The sequence below is a fragment of the Diadema antillarum genome, unplaced genomic scaffold (genome assembly GCF_040938485.1).
Source record: "Diadema antillarum isolate AM-2024a unplaced genomic scaffold, OU_Dant_1.0 seq00000515_RagTag, whole genome shotgun sequence".
NCBI lineage: Eukaryota > Metazoa > Echinodermata > Echinoidea > Diadematoida > Diadematidae > Diadema > Diadema antillarum.
This window is the reverse complement of record NW_027271469.1, coordinates 107,542-124,421: the sequence shown is the minus strand read 5'-3', so window position 1 is coordinate 124,421 and position 16,880 is coordinate 107,542. Positions and strand designations below refer to the sequence as shown.

The window sequence follows — 16,880 nt, the reverse complement described above, 5'->3', positions numbered from 1 at the left end:
ACTTTTGTACAGGTTTAAATCGAAGTTACTCTTAAAATGGTTCTGATTTATTTCACAGTAACAGTTTCCATCACATAAGTATTTCACAGTTAAACGATTGTCAATGTACCCAATTTGATTCCTATTGAGCTTATTTGAATTCATTTCTATTATTTCACGACGAAAAAGAAGATGTATACTGCATGAACACGTCTTAAAATGGAAGTACAATCTTAAGCATATTTATAGGAAAACATAATGCAATGATACATATCTCGAGGGTTCATTCCGTCAGTATTTAAGAATAAAAGAACCAAAGCTTTAAGTCGATAGCATAACTGATTTACCAAAGAACAAAGTGTCATTGTATAACCTCCATATTCTTTTACCTGGATCAAGCACATTATGACTTAATTTTGTGAAATGTTGCTCCATGTCTTCGACAATAGAAACGAGGATTCTTCAGAATCTGCCACAATGTACACTAATGCATATCGACTTGCCTTTTCCTTTATTTTTTTTTCTTGTGATAATTTCAGGGAGAGAAAGGAGCACGTGGTGAATACGGATTCAAAGGATCGGAGGGACCTAGGGTAAGCATTAATTGGCAAATTAGAAAAATAAAATCCAATCATGATACTCGAGAATGTAAAAAGAAAGAACTTGAGGGAGGGGAAATTGTTAATTAGTAATACCTGTCATGAGGTATGTACCCCTAACATGCATATGGTTTATAGATAGAATGTAAACTGTGTAAAATTATTGTGATGTCAAAAAAACAAGAATATATCGGCAGTTTGATTTATATTTATTATCACGACTTTATGAATAGTAATTAACATTCTTTGATGTCAGGTTTCTGGCTAGTTAAACAGTCTCCGTCCGTTATTCGTTTGTTTGATTGTTTGATATCCTTCAGATAAGATATAGAATAAAGAAATATGTTTTCTTGGTACAATGATGTGTGTCTAACCCTCAGAGTATAATGGCTTTTAGGAGAAATTCAAAATTGAATACGATTTAGTTTGTCATGAAATTTAGAAAAGCTCAATTATACATTTTGGCCCATTTTCGTTTTTTTTTTTTTTTTTTTGGTACAGTCAATGTGACATCTATTCCACACATATCATAAACAGTCATATCTAAAATATAATATATGAATATAATATATTTAAAAGAATAGCAAATGATATATATATATATATTTTTTTTAATTCTTACTGTTCTATTTAAACGTTTACCAGTACAATAGTTTGGAATGAACTTTTCAGTTTCCATTTTACTCATTTTACCTGCCATGAAGGGACCCTCAGGTGAAAGAGGCTTAAAGGGTGTGAATGGGGAGCCAGGACCCCCTGGACCGCCTGGCAACTTGGTAAGATTATCAGATTTTTACCCTGTCCCCACACAAGGGATCGTACAGTTTTGGGTGAGACCTATTTTCAGGTTTCTAACATTTTGGGGTGAAATAAGAAGAAACCTCTCATAAAATATGAAAGAGCACGTAATTCTATGAGGAATTCAACGTTTATTTGATGAAAATCGGTTTTGAAATGGCTGAGATATCCAAAAAAGAGTGATTCTGATAAAGTGTGGGACCCACACTTTGTTACGATCACTTTGTTTTACTTTGTTTTTGGATGTTTCAGTCATTCCAAACCCAATTCCAAAAGTGTTTTCTTGGTATCTCGCAAAAAGTTAAAAGCCCAATTCTCATCTCCACCAATACTGTACCATCCCTTTAAGGGTTTCCCCTCCATTCATTCATCGTCAAGTTCTCGTCACTGCGTTTTCAGCAAAGCACATGGATAATGCAATACTTTAATGTTAGGTCGTTTCATTTTCAGTGTTATTATCTTTTTACGGATCAACATATAAGTCCATTACTTCAATTGTCCAATTTTTTTTCCGTTATTGTTATTGTCATCAGTTTTGTTTTTATATCATCTTTACCGTGCTTAGTAATTAATGGCATTGTGGAAGTTATGATGCAAGTATGATTAGGTATTTTTTAAATCCTTTTAGCCATGTTAGCGTTGGACAGTGTGTACCCCACTTTGAGGTTTTCTGATCAAATCTGCACACACAGAACAAAAAAAAAAAAAGGTTAGTTAACAAGTGTGTCACTGGATTTCAGATTTCTCGTGTCAAAGTTTGAGAACTGAGTATACTTTGATTGTGATAGCTCCCAGATCATGTTGACATGGTACCTTATAATCAAGTACTCTTTTAATCAATATGTCTATCGATGAAGAAATCTTTGAAGGCTTCCGTGGCGGTAGAACGTTGGGTGGTAGAAGGCTTAACGGTGCACCACGTATTCTTTCTAGGGTGTGTGTTTGGCCCTGAAAAGGGCCTACCCAGAATACATGGTGCCCCGTTAAGCCTTATATCGATGAAAAAAATGACATGATGCATAAGGATACAGCATTAAAAAAAAAAAAAAAAAAAAAACTGATTACACGTCATCGCCTTTCGTAGCGAAAATGAAAAAAAAAAATCACGTTGTACCTTCCATCAACTCTATCATTTTCATGTCTCAGGGTGACATCAACATCTTGGAGATTACAGGGGGCGAGAGCCAGTTGATACCAGTAAGGGTTTCTCTTCAATACTTTTTACACGTATCATGTATAGCGATATATTTGTGGATGTTATGTGTTTTCTCGTCCAGTTGCTCATGTGTCCTCATAACGGGGAATCACGAATGCAGATAAAGCTCCGTTACGTCACTAGTTAGAAATCGAAGATATTGGCTCGAAGAACAGAGCAAAACAAAAACAAAAAGCACGCCAAAAGTATGGATTTCATATGTTTGAGCTAATTTTGCCTGCATTTACGTGAACCTGTTTTCGTCACCCTCTTTTGTAACGTTTGTATTCAGTGGTTATGTCTCTCATATCTGTTTCTTTTTCTTCTTTTTTTGGTATATCTAGGTTCTGCTAAATGGTAATATATTTCATCATGTTATGCTTGTTTTTATTGTTAATTTGCTTTGATTTATTTGTTAACTGTTGTGTTGTTTTTGTTGTTGTAACAATTTATTCACGGCCTCTCTGAAAAAACAAACAAACAAACAAACAGCCTTACCGAGGGCACTTTATCCCGTGAAAAACAAACAGAGAAAAACGGATGGGTAAGGTATTTGCTGATTGTTTATCATTCTTCTCTCTCTTTCTCTATCAATATGAAACTATGCTTCTGAATTTTCTTTTACATAGTATGTAAAAGAGAAATTTGAAGATGTTGATTGCAAAAACGAGTTATCTCAAATTTTAGCAAATTGTAATGTTTGAGATTAAAAATGAAAAAAAGAAAAATATAAAAACGGGATACTTTTATCATTACTCTAAGATGTACAAGAACATTCCATGTTAAATCAAAAGCAAGGTGTCATGGGAAACGTATTATTTTGCTCTATCTAATGATAGACTTATTTCCAAGTTTCAAAAAATGATGTTTAGGTCGTTTTGTGACCACTCTTCATGACATGATTATATGATTTTTTTTTCTTTTGCGTCATTCTTATTCGTCATTTTTGGAGTAATTCTTTTTTTTTTCCCGTCAATAATATGATAATGAGTTATTTGCTGCACCTACTGGGTGATTTCTGTCATCCTAATTTGGGATAGATTATTTACAAAATGATCTCATTTTCTTATGTTTCTTACACACGTGCAGGGGCCTGTTGGACCTCAGGGAGTGCCTGGTATACCGGGTGATAGGGGACCGCAGGTGTGCATTATACCGTATAATCGATAACAGATATGTACCATGACATATAATGCTATGTTTTCATTTTATCGAACGATCATCTTATTCACGTTAACATAAAACTAAAAATTATTTACATGTTCAAAGCGTTACTGACATAAAGTGGAGGGTTTCGATCATATTTATGACATTTTGCCCAGCGTTTGAAATAGTGACATTTTTATTTGTTTTAGTTATAGTGTTTACAGTAATTTTCTTCCCGCGTAAGTATCTAGTAGACGTAAATTCATTTTAGTTTTGAGGGAATGGGTTGAATTTTAATTTCTGTAAGAGCGCTAGACTTAACAGTGCGTCTTTTCTTTTCTTCTTCTTCTTCTCTAAAGTCAGAAATTCCTCACTAACCTGATTGGATGCGCGACGAAATTATACCATACACAAATACACTACATTTATTAGGTTACTATTAACGAAATTATGTATTAGGAAAAGGAAAAATAATGATGATCTTTGAAAAAAATAAGATAAAAAGACTCAAATAAGGATCTTATGAATAGAAAAACACAACAATGTAGTGTCTTGGAATTGTTATTAGTATAGATATGCGCATGAAATCGAAATAAACCCGTGTTTTTGTTTTTGTTGTTGAATGCACTTTATTGCATTTTTCGTATCAAATATTTGCTTTGATTCATTTCCTTCAATCAAACACTATCCTTTTATCGTGTGATATTCCTCTAAATTCCTCCTCTATTTATGTTTCTCAGGGCTTTAACGGAGCCCCCGGAGAAAGGGGACAAAAAGGCCTTCCTGGTGATAAGGTAGTGTGAAATTTTTCAAAATATTTCAATTCGTACAGACCGTATGTTTCATTTCGTATATTTCAGCGTTACTACAGTATTTACGGTGGATATATATTATTGAAAAGATTTGTATTAAGGGAGAAATAGCGTGATATAGAAGCAGATTGATTGTTATACTTTTAATAACCTGAGTTATCAGTCACCTGATGTCATGACTTCATCAACTTCTGTCACGTATTAGGAATGTTTGCGTTTGACGCGATTATAACCATGTTTTGTTTTTGTATTCCTACCACCACTCATAAACTGCAAACAGTGGTAAAAGTTTGAGATCTTGTAGAAATGTCTTTTTAAGGCTTAATATAAATTGCATATATCACATTAAGAAAATTCAAATTGCGAATCCTTGAAAGTAGTTTGAGATATACTCCGGTAGTCATGATATATAGCAAGATGTGTTTCAATACATGTAGTACTTCTCTTCATTCTCTTTGTGGGAGTCATGATACCATGACAAGTACTTATCATTCATGTACTATTATCCATTGTAATAATTTTACTTAAATCCGAATAAGATTAACCTAGTTAAACGCCTTGTTTTGTATGAAAAGAGTTATATATTATGAGCTTATTATTTAGTTTCTGTAGCGCGTTGTTCGTACTTATTACCGTTATTTTATTTCAATATTTTAGGGAGAGAAGGGCGCAGACGGCTTAAGAGGACCACGGGGCGATATTGGTTTACCGGTAAGATATGAAAACTTAATCATCATAATCCCTATCGAAAATTTATTGACAAAATTAGTCATTCATTTATGTATCTATATTAACTTATTCGACGACAGTAGACCTATTTGTATTTTTGTGTGTAAGCATATATGTATGTATTGTTCTATCAATGTATTCACTCATTTCTTTATTTCAGTTTTTTTTCCGTTTTTTCTTGATTGCTGGAATTTAAGACAGTGATTATAATCTATATAATCTAATAGAGGTGGCCCACTGATCTATCTATTGTTTTTGCTTTCTCTTGGTATTGGTTGTGTTGTTGGCTATGTTATGTTTTATCTTTCTCTCTTTTTTTTTTCTGTAGTTTGATTCCATGAAAAACACTCTTCTCTGAGTCTCTTTCCTCGTATATGATTTTGCCAGAGTTGAATGGTGTTACGCAATTGTTATCCAATAGGGCGAGCCTGGACCAATGGGACCTCCGGGACCTAGAGGGGACAAAGGCAGCACGGTAATCTAAGAAAAATATATAATACTGTGTGCATATCATACATGCAGACTCTCGCTCTTAATTCTCTCAATTATTCTATGCTTGTAACTCGAAGCCCATTACCCACAGAGGTATCCACATGATACAAGCATAGTCTTTTGAGTGGGTACCTCCCCCCCCCCCCTTTTTTTTCGCAGAGTGTATGTAGAGTGTATGTATCTTTTTTTTTTTTTTTTTGTACTGATCATGTAGACATGAACATGTTGTTAATCCTGTCTGGTTATGTATATTTTCAACGACTCGCATGTCAGATTTATGATATTGTTTCTTGTACATTCTGTTTAAAAAAAAAAAAAGGTAAAAATAAAGTTTGAATTTGAATTTGAATTTGAATTGGATCACTCATAATTCCGGGAAGGAGTCTCTCAATCAATCAAAGTGAAAATATAGTTTCTTTTTTTTTTTTTTTACATCAATCAGTTTTGTACAATGCATAATTAGCATAAGAATAGTATTGTTGCTAACAATTCACTTTTTTTACTTTATTTTTTCAAGTAAGCACGCAACACACTAAACCGTAGAGTCAGCGTATTATGGCATAGCTATTATACGATCATATCATGATTGATTTTAAGAGAACAAAGTTTATAGCCACGCAAAGATTTAAACGGAATTTCAGATGCGGAGTAAAGTTAAAACATTATTGAATACAGTCAAACGACTATGTCTGCACGGTAAGATGCACAAATACATAATATACATATAAAACAATACCGTGGAATGGTGCGCTGCTTATGATTTAGGGCGGCCAAGGACCACAGGGACCGTTTGGACCTCAGGGTGAACCAGGGCCCACCGGCCTACCGGGTCCGCGGGGAGTGGCAGGACCACAAGGAGATCAGGGGCTGCGGGTAAGTCTGATAATTACATTCACATATTTGGTTTTCTTATCTCTGTTTTAATGAAACTCCAAAGAGAAATTATTCTTCTCCTCCCTTCTTTTCTTTCCATCTCGTCTCTAAATCCATTCCATCTCAGAGCTTTTCCATGGTGATCATATCAATCTGATAGAATTCAGTTTACTTTTCTTTAAATTGCTTTTTTTATGTGTGGGTTTTTTAATTGTTTGTGAACAGGGTTTCAAAGGCTCGACGGGAAGCGTTGGATTTCCTGGCTCCAAGGGCGATAAGGTATTATTGTCTTTAACTTCCATGTTTTATCACTAATACTAATTTTGTAGGACATTCGATTTCGAATCCTAATTAAATCCTCATTCCTGGTACATTCCATCCCAGAAAGGTTAGTCAGTACTGCATACAGACCTTAACAACAATTGATAGCCAAGTATGATCATAATATCGTGATGTGTAACACACATCACTGTTTCTGATCCCCTCTATTTTTTTTTCTTTAGATCTCTTGGCATCACGCTTGTCACGTGGTGTCTCTTTAAAGACTACCAAACACTAAGACCCTACCATGAATGACTACAGTTGACATTAATTTTGTCAATAGCATGTCAGTTTTCAGCTTGTGTCGACTATTTCAAATAACAGTCAAGGAGAGATTAAAGTTCTAGTGCATTTTCATCTTGACATGTGATATCTCTGCAATGCAAAATTGGCAGCTGGTTGTAAAGCTATTCAGCTTTGCCACATTATAAATATCATATTATTATTATTATAATTGTTATCATTATTATTATTATTAGTAGTAGTAGTAGTATTAGCATTATTATTATCATTATTTTCATAAATATTGTTATTAGTATTATCTATTTGTGTTGTTTATCTGTATAATATGAATGGATTATTATTGTTATACAATTATTCGTTTTGATTTGTGTGAATGTTTCTTTAAATTATGACGGGGTGTTTTTTTCCTAATCATTCGATGCCTACATGTAGAGTTTATATGTTTTTTGTCCGTAGGGTGGTCGTGGTGACATGGGATTGCCCGGACTAATTGGGTTAAAGGGAGAAAAAGGAGCGAAAGGATCAATTGGTCGCACGGGCTCCAATGGGATTAATGGAAGACCGGTAAGAAAGAAAAAAATAGATCATTATTGCACTCGACCTCTTCGTGTATCTCTCGCTCTCTCTCTCTCCCTTTATTTATGTCTTTCTTTGTTCAGTTCTGTTCTTTCTTTCTTTGTTTCTCAAGCTCTTCTACTGTTCCTTTGTTTCCTCTTCGCATCTGTACTGCCTTTGTTGGTTTTAATGTTTTCCATTTTCCAATCTGTTTAATGCCACTTTGTTGTCAGTATTCCTTACTTTTGACGACTTAACAGTATTGTTAAGTCTTCTTTTTGATGCATCAGCATTAAAGGACAAGTTCACCTTCATAGACATTTGGGTTGACTGAATGCAGCAATATTAGTAGAACACATCAGTGAAAGTTTGAGGAAAATCCAACAATCCGTTCAAAAGTTATGAATTTTTAAAGTTTCTGCTCAGTTATGTCTGGATGAGAAGACTACTATAGCTTGTGATGTCACACACTGTAGTAGTCTTCTCATCCAGCAGTAATTGCGAAGATACTTTAAAAATTCATAACTTTTGAACGGATTGTCAGATTTTCCTCAAACTTTCAGTGATGTGTTCTACTAATATTGTTACATTCACTCAATCTACATGTACATGAAGGTGAACTTGTCCTTTAAGATGAGCTGTGCAGATACTAATTTTGAAATAATTCCATTCGGATCTCGTTGATTTTTCTGTCATTTCGTTGTGTCTGTATTATTATCAAAGTATTTTTTTTTTCATCAAGGGAAAGTATTTACATGAAGCCAAACTTCAGTCATAATTAACATAATGATGACATAGTTTGCAAATTTTGACTATGTAGGCGACATGATTATTTCCATGAAGAAAATCATACAATCGATTGAGTAGACACAAACACTAGAAATGAAGAGTTTGTTTGCAAAAACCGATAAGTCCATATTTGCCAAATGGAAATATTTGCTATTAAAGGTCAAGAAAAACAAAGAGAATAATAAGAATTTTTTTGCTTCTTTTGACCATAACTTCAAAAATATACCTTTATATGTAGTGACCAATATATCATTTAAAAGGTATTATTTTGTACTTTATAACAGAGATCGTACTTCAAAATCTTAAAATATGGACTTATCGGTTTTTGCAAACAAACCCTTCAAATATTTGAAATGGCGTGAAGAACCTGTACTGATGAAAAATAATGCTTCGGATTTGTATGTTGAATCGATTGCATTACTTTATCATTTCACTGTTTGTTGTTTGTTTGTTTGTTTGTTTGTTTGTTTGTTTTTGTAGGGCAACGTAGGACCTGTTGGAGATACAGGACCACAGGGAGAACCGGGTAACAAAGGAGAGCGGGGGGAGAGAGGATCTCGTGGCACTAAAGGCGATGAGGTAAGATTCGACTCGACTGTGATACTGAACAGACAAACGGAATGACTCACACCTGAAACATACACACAAACAGACATTCACGCTTCTTATTCGGGTGATTTTCGTTAGTCCAAAGGTGAGTTCATCCGAATATTGAAAAATAAGGTTCGTTATTCCATTGTTCCTTAATTCAAAAATGCAGAAAAAAGAAAAAAAAAGTGCGTGCCAACGAACATTCGGAATAACGAATTGTAACTACTTATTCAACGGGATGCATTATAATCTATAGAGATCGTTCGTTCTTTGTATTCTGTGCCCCTCACAGTTTGGTTTTTAATGGTTCGATGGCAACGTACAGACCATAAAACAAACTATCTGGAAACAAAAACAGTAGAAACGAAGATTCGTCGTCTTTATTGCTCTTATGTTTGTAATCACAATCATGTACATCGGTTCACATTTTTACTCCCTGTTATGATATGTATTCATGTACACGATGTATGAGGGAAGATATATGTATGATATAATGTATGTATATTTTGTTCGTGTTTTTTTTTTCCCAGGGTCTGCCAGGAAGAATGGGTCTGACAGGCTTGCGTGGGGAGAAGGGAAGCGTTGGTGGTATTGGCTACACTGGTCTCCCCGGCAAGGATGGAGAAAAGGGTGGCAGGGTGAGTCACCCTTGATGCACCGGTACAATTCTGGTCATTACGAAAGCAGATATCAAGGCTAACACTAGATAACACTGAAATAGCCCCTTCTGAATACGGGCGCTGTCGCTAATGCCTTGGTATCATCATCATTGTCATCATTATGAGAGTCATTGCATCGTCATCGCTTTGGGGATTTCTCTATCATGTTACCCTGCATCACAATACTAACTATCAAGGTGCCGTCAGGCATGGATTTTTAGTTGAGAGCAGATTCAATACAATTCAATACATTCTGATTAATTTCGTGATTCCGGTAGAAGCTACAAACCTCGGTGCCTCAAATAGTACTATAGTCAACTCCACCCATAGGCTTGACAACGAGAAACTACAAGTGTATGAATGCGAAGATTTGTGTTATGTCTTCACCATTCCCTATTTCCTCCTTCGTCTTCCTTTTCACCCGCTTGTGATATCAAAGGGTCCAACTGGGAGAGAGGGACCTAAGGGACAGAAAGGAGAAATCGGTGACCGGGGTGCAACCGGTTCGATCGTAAGTAAGCTTACTGGAATTTTAGTAATGATGTTGTAATCATCGGGAGTATAATGACAATAACTTGTTATTAATCAAAATATCACCATAATGGTTAGTGATGTTTTCATTGCAGTTTACTTTTGTGAGCAGTATCTTTTGGATTACTTATCATATGAAAAATAAAAAAAAAAATAAAGTCGTAAGCGATGGCATTTATTTATGAAACGCTCAAAGTTTTTATTTCATTTTAACTGTTGGTACCAGTGGTACGGACAATAAAAGATGTATACTAAAGCATAACCATCAGAACAAATAAATACCATCATACCGGTACCCTGGTGTCATTGGCTACAGTATTATAATTTCAATCACACTTTCAAGAATTTGATATATGTCAGCATTTTCTGTTGGACACTTTCTTTGGCGGAAAACGCTATGAGCCATGGCATTTGAGGCATGCTTACACATGCAATTGAAGTGTTGAAATAACACTATGAAAAGACGTAACGTTTCATACCATGTCTGCCCCCATTGTGTATCAACGTTGCTGTGCTTTGAAAAGCAAGCAAATGGCAAAGGGATATACAGCAATTAGTTTGCAGGCCAAAGGGAATGTTTTAATTGAAATGGAAAATGGAATTGACATGGAAAAGAATTTTCAATATCAATGTCCATTTTTAACTTGCTTCTGCAACTTAATTTTTTCGAGAATGCAATGCACAAACGAAATAGAAAATAATATAGAAATTTCAGTAAGATTGATTCTCTGTGAAAAATCAATTTTTACAAACAAAATTAGAGGACAAGTCCATCTTTATATACATGTGGATTGAGTGAATGTAACAATATAAGTAGAACACATCAGTGAAAGTTTGAGGAAAATCCGACAATCCATTCAAAAGTTATGAATTTCTAAAGTATCTTCGCAATCATAACTTTTGAATGGATTGTCCGATATTCGTCAAACTCACACTGATGTGTTCTATTAATATTGCTGCATTCACTCAATCCAAATGTCTATGAAGGTGAACTTGTCCTTTAATGTCCTAAGTCATATACACATTATACAGTTGTTGGCAATGGAAGTGAGAACTGAAAATTGGAAAGAAAAAGTAGGAAATTGAAACTGAAATGGGAGAGAGACAATACAAAAATGTGTGATTTTGTACTACCAGGGACTGCCAGGCAGACGAGGACAGAAGGGAGAAACCGGCACAGTGGGCAAAACGGGTTCACCGGGAAGGAACGGAAAAGATGGCCAGCCAGGTGCCCAAGGGACCAGAGGACCGGTGAGTAAAGGGTTACTCTAATTTCTACCACGGTACTACACCTCCGGATCATATCTCTGCTGTGCAGTGCCGCCACTTCAGAGATTTTAAAGACGTGCCGGGCTTAAATATAACTTGCTTCTTGATGGCCGTTGTCTGTAGGCCTACATGTGATGTCCATACTCGAGGGAGTAATCGCCCTGCAGAAGCGTCGTAGCCAAAGTGCAGTGACCGTCGCATAAATGATGACAAAACAAAGCGAAATAAAAGAAAAAAAAAAGAAGCAGAAACTGAAACACATCTTTCTTGACATGGATCCGTTTGCGGACATAATAATCATTATGACTGCGTAACCGCATTTTTTTTTTTTTTTGGGGGGGGGGGGGTTAATATTGCCATTATCGTGTCTTCGTGAGTTTTCTTTATTTGTTTTGACATTTAAAAAACTTTGTCTTCATCTCCCCTCCCCCTCCCTATTAGAAAGGAGAGAGGGGCGAAACTGGAGATCAAGGCACCCAGGGTTCCAACGGTCCCCGTGGTATCCAGGGTTTTCCCGGTTTGAAGGGTTCCTCGGGACTCAAGGGAGACAAGGGCATAGCGGGTGTTGATGGTGCGAACGGAATCCCGGTAAGTTCTACGTGATTGTGTGAGAAAGATCTATTTTTCCAGGTATTTCCATTTCTGATAAATATGAAATTGTAGAGTCGATCCTATATACAAACGCATTGTGTTTAACATCCTGCACACAAAAGATTTGAAACTCACAACGGGGAACTTGAAAAGTTTGAATTGTCAAAGACTGGTATCATAGTGTTGTTATATAATCACTTCACAACTTTTCCTCATATTAGTGAATGTTGAACACTCTGGGATTTCCTTGTAATTTATTTTTTTCTCTATTTTCATGTAACTACTACAACTCCAGCATCCAATTATATTGCAATATATATATATATATATATACACATACATATATATTATATTATATAGGTATAAATTTGTCAGGAATATTGGTCATGCAGAAATACTAAACGGAAGGAACGGTACTAGGTAGTTATAAAAGACTAAACGAACTCTATAACAGAAAAAAAAAAATCATGTCAATTATACAAATGCTATTACATAGCACAGATGTAGAGTGCAATATTGCAGCCAATTAGCATTATGTCCCAGAAACTTTACTTCGAGATGTGTCTTAGGACTCCTCATTTAATAACGTTTATTATAAACGTGAAGCGATGTTTTGTATAGGCCTATTGAGGTGGCTTTGAAGTGGACTATTCTCTCTCTCTCTCTCTCTCTGTCATTTTTTTGTCTGTTTTGTTTTCAGGGATTGACCCCAACAGAAGACGAGATCTTGAGACTCATTGACAGATATTTTCAGAGTAAGTCGTTCTGATTTTCGTTAGAAAAATGGTATCCGCGTTAGCTTGGTAAAGAGGCCGAACACTGATTAACCGATTTTGAAAATTGTAATGACCAATGTGTGTTAATCAAAGTTAATTTGTCTCAATTTATTCATCAAACCCTTCTTCCGAAACCATAAGAAATTGTTTCCATTTGTGTGTGTATGTGTTTTTTTTTTTTTTGTGTGTGTGTGTGTGTGTGAAACTTAAATTTACATGATATCACTCTCCTCCTGCTCCTCCTGCATAATTTCTCTTTCATCATTAATACCACTGTCACTGCTATTACGATGGTTGTCATCATCGTCGTCATTATCTTTGTCGTCGTCTTCGTCATTTAGCTGCATTTTGAAATCATCTCTTCTTGTGTACTTATTGTTTTGTCTGTTCGGTTTTTTTTTTTAATTCGGTTAATTTTGTTGTTGTTTTCTATCTTCCCCAAGACAAACTTGAGGAATTTGCCGAGCGCTTCCGCGGCCTACCAGGGCCACCGGGCGAGAGCATCCAAGGTGACCCGGGCCCGCCCGGCAACATGGGCCATGTAGGTCCCGTGGGACCCCGGGGACTCACAGGAGTACAAGGAAATATGGGACGTCCTGGGGCTATCGGAAGTAGTGGACCAGTGGGAATAAGAGGTAAGGCTTTAGGAGACAAGTTTTACTTGAAATCAAAGATATGAAGTATGATTTTATCTTTGGATTTGTCAGCCCTCTGTACAAATGAAATTTGTAAGATCGGGAATCGGTGATCCACAATTTTGAACATATATGTCACACATCAAGGAGAATCGAACCTGTCATCTGCTTGCTTTCCAGGCCTTTCGATGGAAGTGTAACTGCCTGGCGTTTCCTCCACTCTGATCTCCCCCTCACCCTTTTCCGTTTCCTGCGAGGCTTCTATCTTTTACAGGAGCATAAGGCTGTACATTATTCACTTCTCTGTTTATTAATATGTGGAAATGTTAGCCTATTTCTTCTTGTATGATTTTCCATAAAGGTCCTTTCAGTGAAGATTGCAAATCTTATAGTTTGACGATTCATCCCTCTAAGAAGTTTTCCCTGTCTCTCAATAGTTATCATTCTTGTTTGACCTTTCACGGAAGATCAGCTCGAATATTTGATTGTCAATGTGCAAATTAAAGGAAACTTAAATGTGTATATTTGGCATGAAAATTGAGCATGCATTTTTAACGCTCTTTCATGAAATTTTATATTTACCATTTAATAACGAAATATCAATCACTAGTTGTAACTTTTTTTAGTAATCGAACACCGTGCAGTAATACCACTATTCATCAAAAAAAAAAAAAAATATGTACAACTTTTAAGTCATATAATATATGTTTTACCTTAGGTCCAATTTTGATGAAACCCCAGCCATTCCGATTGTATAACTTTGGTCTGTTAAAGTTAGATTGTGCAATTGCAGAAATACGTAATAAGTTATGCATCATGTTACATAATAATTTGATTTTAATATATCTTCCTTTGTTTTCCTTTGTCAGGACCACCTGGAAAGAAGGGAGACAAAGGAGACAAGGGGTCGGGATTCACCGGGCCTATGGGCCCACCGGGACCAGTGGGTAAGTGATGTACCCTGCATTTTTTTCCCTTCTACTTTTTACTTCTACAAAATCAATCTTTCAATCCCCTCCCTCTCTCTCTCTCAACTTCTCCCTCTCCAACTACTCTCAATTTGTCTACGTCTCTGTGTAAACTGTTGGTCGTCTATCTTTCTAGGAATGATACAATCTTTCTTTCTAGGAATAGTAAGATCTGTCTCTCTAGGAATAGAAAGATCTATCTTTATAGGAATAGCAAGATCTTTCTCTCTACTAATAGTAAGGTCTTTCTTTCTTTATCCTATCATTTTCAATCTTGTTTCAGTTTATCAGGTTTCGATAGTTTGTTTTACAATTTTCCTAATTGATTTTTTTTTTTTTTTTGGGGGGGGGGGAATTGACAGAAATGGTCAGAAAGATCCATTGCTGTATATGGAATCACGAAACTGATAATCAATGCATGTGACTTTGACTGAATGAAAAACAAGAAGTCCTGATTTTAAATGCCGCATGGTCTGTTGGTGAGTATATCCTTGGACCGAGGTGTGAATGGATACCGGTGCAAAGCTCAGAGAACTGAAATTCGGTAAAGTTGCAGCGGTTACATTGGGAGGCAACGCTCAATTTGATGACACCGTAGCATTAATGAATGGGACGATTATGCGTTGAGGTCGGCACATCAACTAGTAAACCATTGCTTGAATTGCACATGCATAACTCCTTCAGGTATGAAAGTGTCGTACACACATTATCCACAAATAAGCTGCCCGACACACGCGCTGGGGCAAAACCGTATACGATGTTGTACTAATAACGTCTTTCCCCCTTCTTTGCTTTGTCCACAGGCTTACCAGGTAAACCAGGAATCGGCCGACGCGGCGAGATCGGTCAACCAGGCTTTGCCGGCCCGCCGGGCCCGACGGGTGACCGCGGCGAGCCCGGCAAGCAAGGCCAACCGGGTTACTGCGAGTACTGCAACTATGCACCTGGGACGTATCCGTTCCAGATCCCACAAACGAACGTCGACCTCAACAACAAAGGTTAATACCAGTCTCTGCGGTAGAGCTGTCCTTACTGCAATAGCTACGAGACAAACACAGTATCGTAGGCTTCTACGTTCGGAGCAACCTTCATCGATTGCATTCGCAAGCACGTTCATGACAGTTTAGCCGCCCACGACGTACCCACGTCCGCCGTGCCACTCAGTTACAGCCAGATATAGTATCAAAGGTCGCTTTGATAATTGCCAGCAGCGTTTAAAAATGACGTATAATATCAAAATACTATTTTTGTAAAGTTCAATAGTGCCTTCGTAAGTCAGTTCGATTTACAATTATTTCTGTGGCGCTCTCTGTTTTCATTTTTGTTATGTTTTCACTCTGTTTTACTTCGTCTATTTTGCACACTTGTTTTCTTCTGTCTTTAGAGACATGTTGCGATTAGAACTACTCAAGCTTCTGGCTGATATCAAATAAAATCGTTATGACTCGACAATTATAAGTTGTTATGACTTACGACAGGTTGAAAAACCTATAGCGTCTTGTATCCAAGTACGACAGTTATCCTAAGATTATATTTCCATATTTTGATAGAGGGTATCTCGAAGAAAAAACAAATAAAGGAAACGAGTTCAGTTTGTGCTAACTTGTCTCATCACATTGGAATGGACGAGCATAAGTTGAACTGATCAATCTTGCAGTGCGTGTAAATTATAGATATTGCGTGGCAGATTTCATATGGTATCGAATCCGTATTCGACCAGCTTATTTTAAGCTTTTTGTGTATATTCTGACAATTTATGCAGTTTTTGCTTTTTTTCATACAGGCAGATAAAATAAGCAAATTACAGACTAGATTCAAAATATATGTATCTGTTTTATGACCATTATTATCGTTATGTACGTGTCACAGCGTTGTTTGAAGATTGACTTGTAAAATGTACAGTGTAATTAATTTGTATTGTTGGTGTGGGATAATGGTGTATATTTTGAAAGTAGGAAGAATACGCAATGCCAGTGGTAACTGGACATTTAACGTTTACTAGTATGCCTTAAATTAGGAATGACATTTAATCTATTAGATTAACTTGGCTATCGGTGTTTAGTGATAAACTTCCGAAACCAGCTATAAGCCTAGTATAGGCAAGCATAACTGAGAATCCCTTTTAACTAGTCAAGTTTGATGTGTTTTATCCAAGTTTTACAAAATTCCTGGACGGGAGAGTGTAAAGATGTTAATATTTAACATTGGAGATTTGTGTCACAAAACTTGTAATCTCCATCAAACAAAACAAATACAATGTATAGAAAATGTACTTCTGGCATGTCTGGTTACGAATGTCGTGTAGTGTCGTAAACACGGAACTTATTAC

The 16,880-nt window shown here is 36.2% G+C and overlaps 1 protein-coding gene across 1 annotated transcript in view; it reads left to right on the top strand.

Annotated features, from left to right (window-relative positions):
* LOC139734242 (uncharacterized) overlaps nucleotides 1-15,554 on the top strand; it is a 30,930-nt gene extending 15,376 nt beyond the window's left edge. The window contains exons 16-34 of the mRNA XM_071645039.1: nucleotides 519-572; nucleotides 1,283-1,354; nucleotides 2,523-2,573; nucleotides 3,661-3,714; nucleotides 4,458-4,511; nucleotides 5,187-5,240; nucleotides 5,680-5,733; nucleotides 6,516-6,623; nucleotides 6,849-6,902; nucleotides 7,644-7,751; nucleotides 9,012-9,110; nucleotides 9,653-9,760; nucleotides 10,221-10,292; nucleotides 11,450-11,563; nucleotides 12,023-12,169; nucleotides 12,873-12,927; nucleotides 13,392-13,583; nucleotides 14,453-14,530; nucleotides 15,355-15,554. Of these exons, the coding sequence (XP_071501140.1) occupies nucleotides 519-572; nucleotides 1,283-1,354; nucleotides 2,523-2,573; nucleotides 3,661-3,714; nucleotides 4,458-4,511; nucleotides 5,187-5,240; nucleotides 5,680-5,733; nucleotides 6,516-6,623; nucleotides 6,849-6,902; nucleotides 7,644-7,751; nucleotides 9,012-9,110; nucleotides 9,653-9,760; nucleotides 10,221-10,292; nucleotides 11,450-11,563; nucleotides 12,023-12,169; nucleotides 12,873-12,927; nucleotides 13,392-13,583; nucleotides 14,453-14,530; nucleotides 15,355-15,554 (1,728 nt within the window). The remainder of the gene's footprint in view (nucleotides 1-518; nucleotides 573-1,282; nucleotides 1,355-2,522; nucleotides 2,574-3,660; nucleotides 3,715-4,457; nucleotides 4,512-5,186; nucleotides 5,241-5,679; nucleotides 5,734-6,515; nucleotides 6,624-6,848; nucleotides 6,903-7,643; nucleotides 7,752-9,011; nucleotides 9,111-9,652; nucleotides 9,761-10,220; nucleotides 10,293-11,449; nucleotides 11,564-12,022; nucleotides 12,170-12,872; nucleotides 12,928-13,391; nucleotides 13,584-14,452; nucleotides 14,531-15,354) is intronic.
* The last annotated feature ends 1,326 nt before the right edge of the window (nucleotides 15,555-16,880 follow it).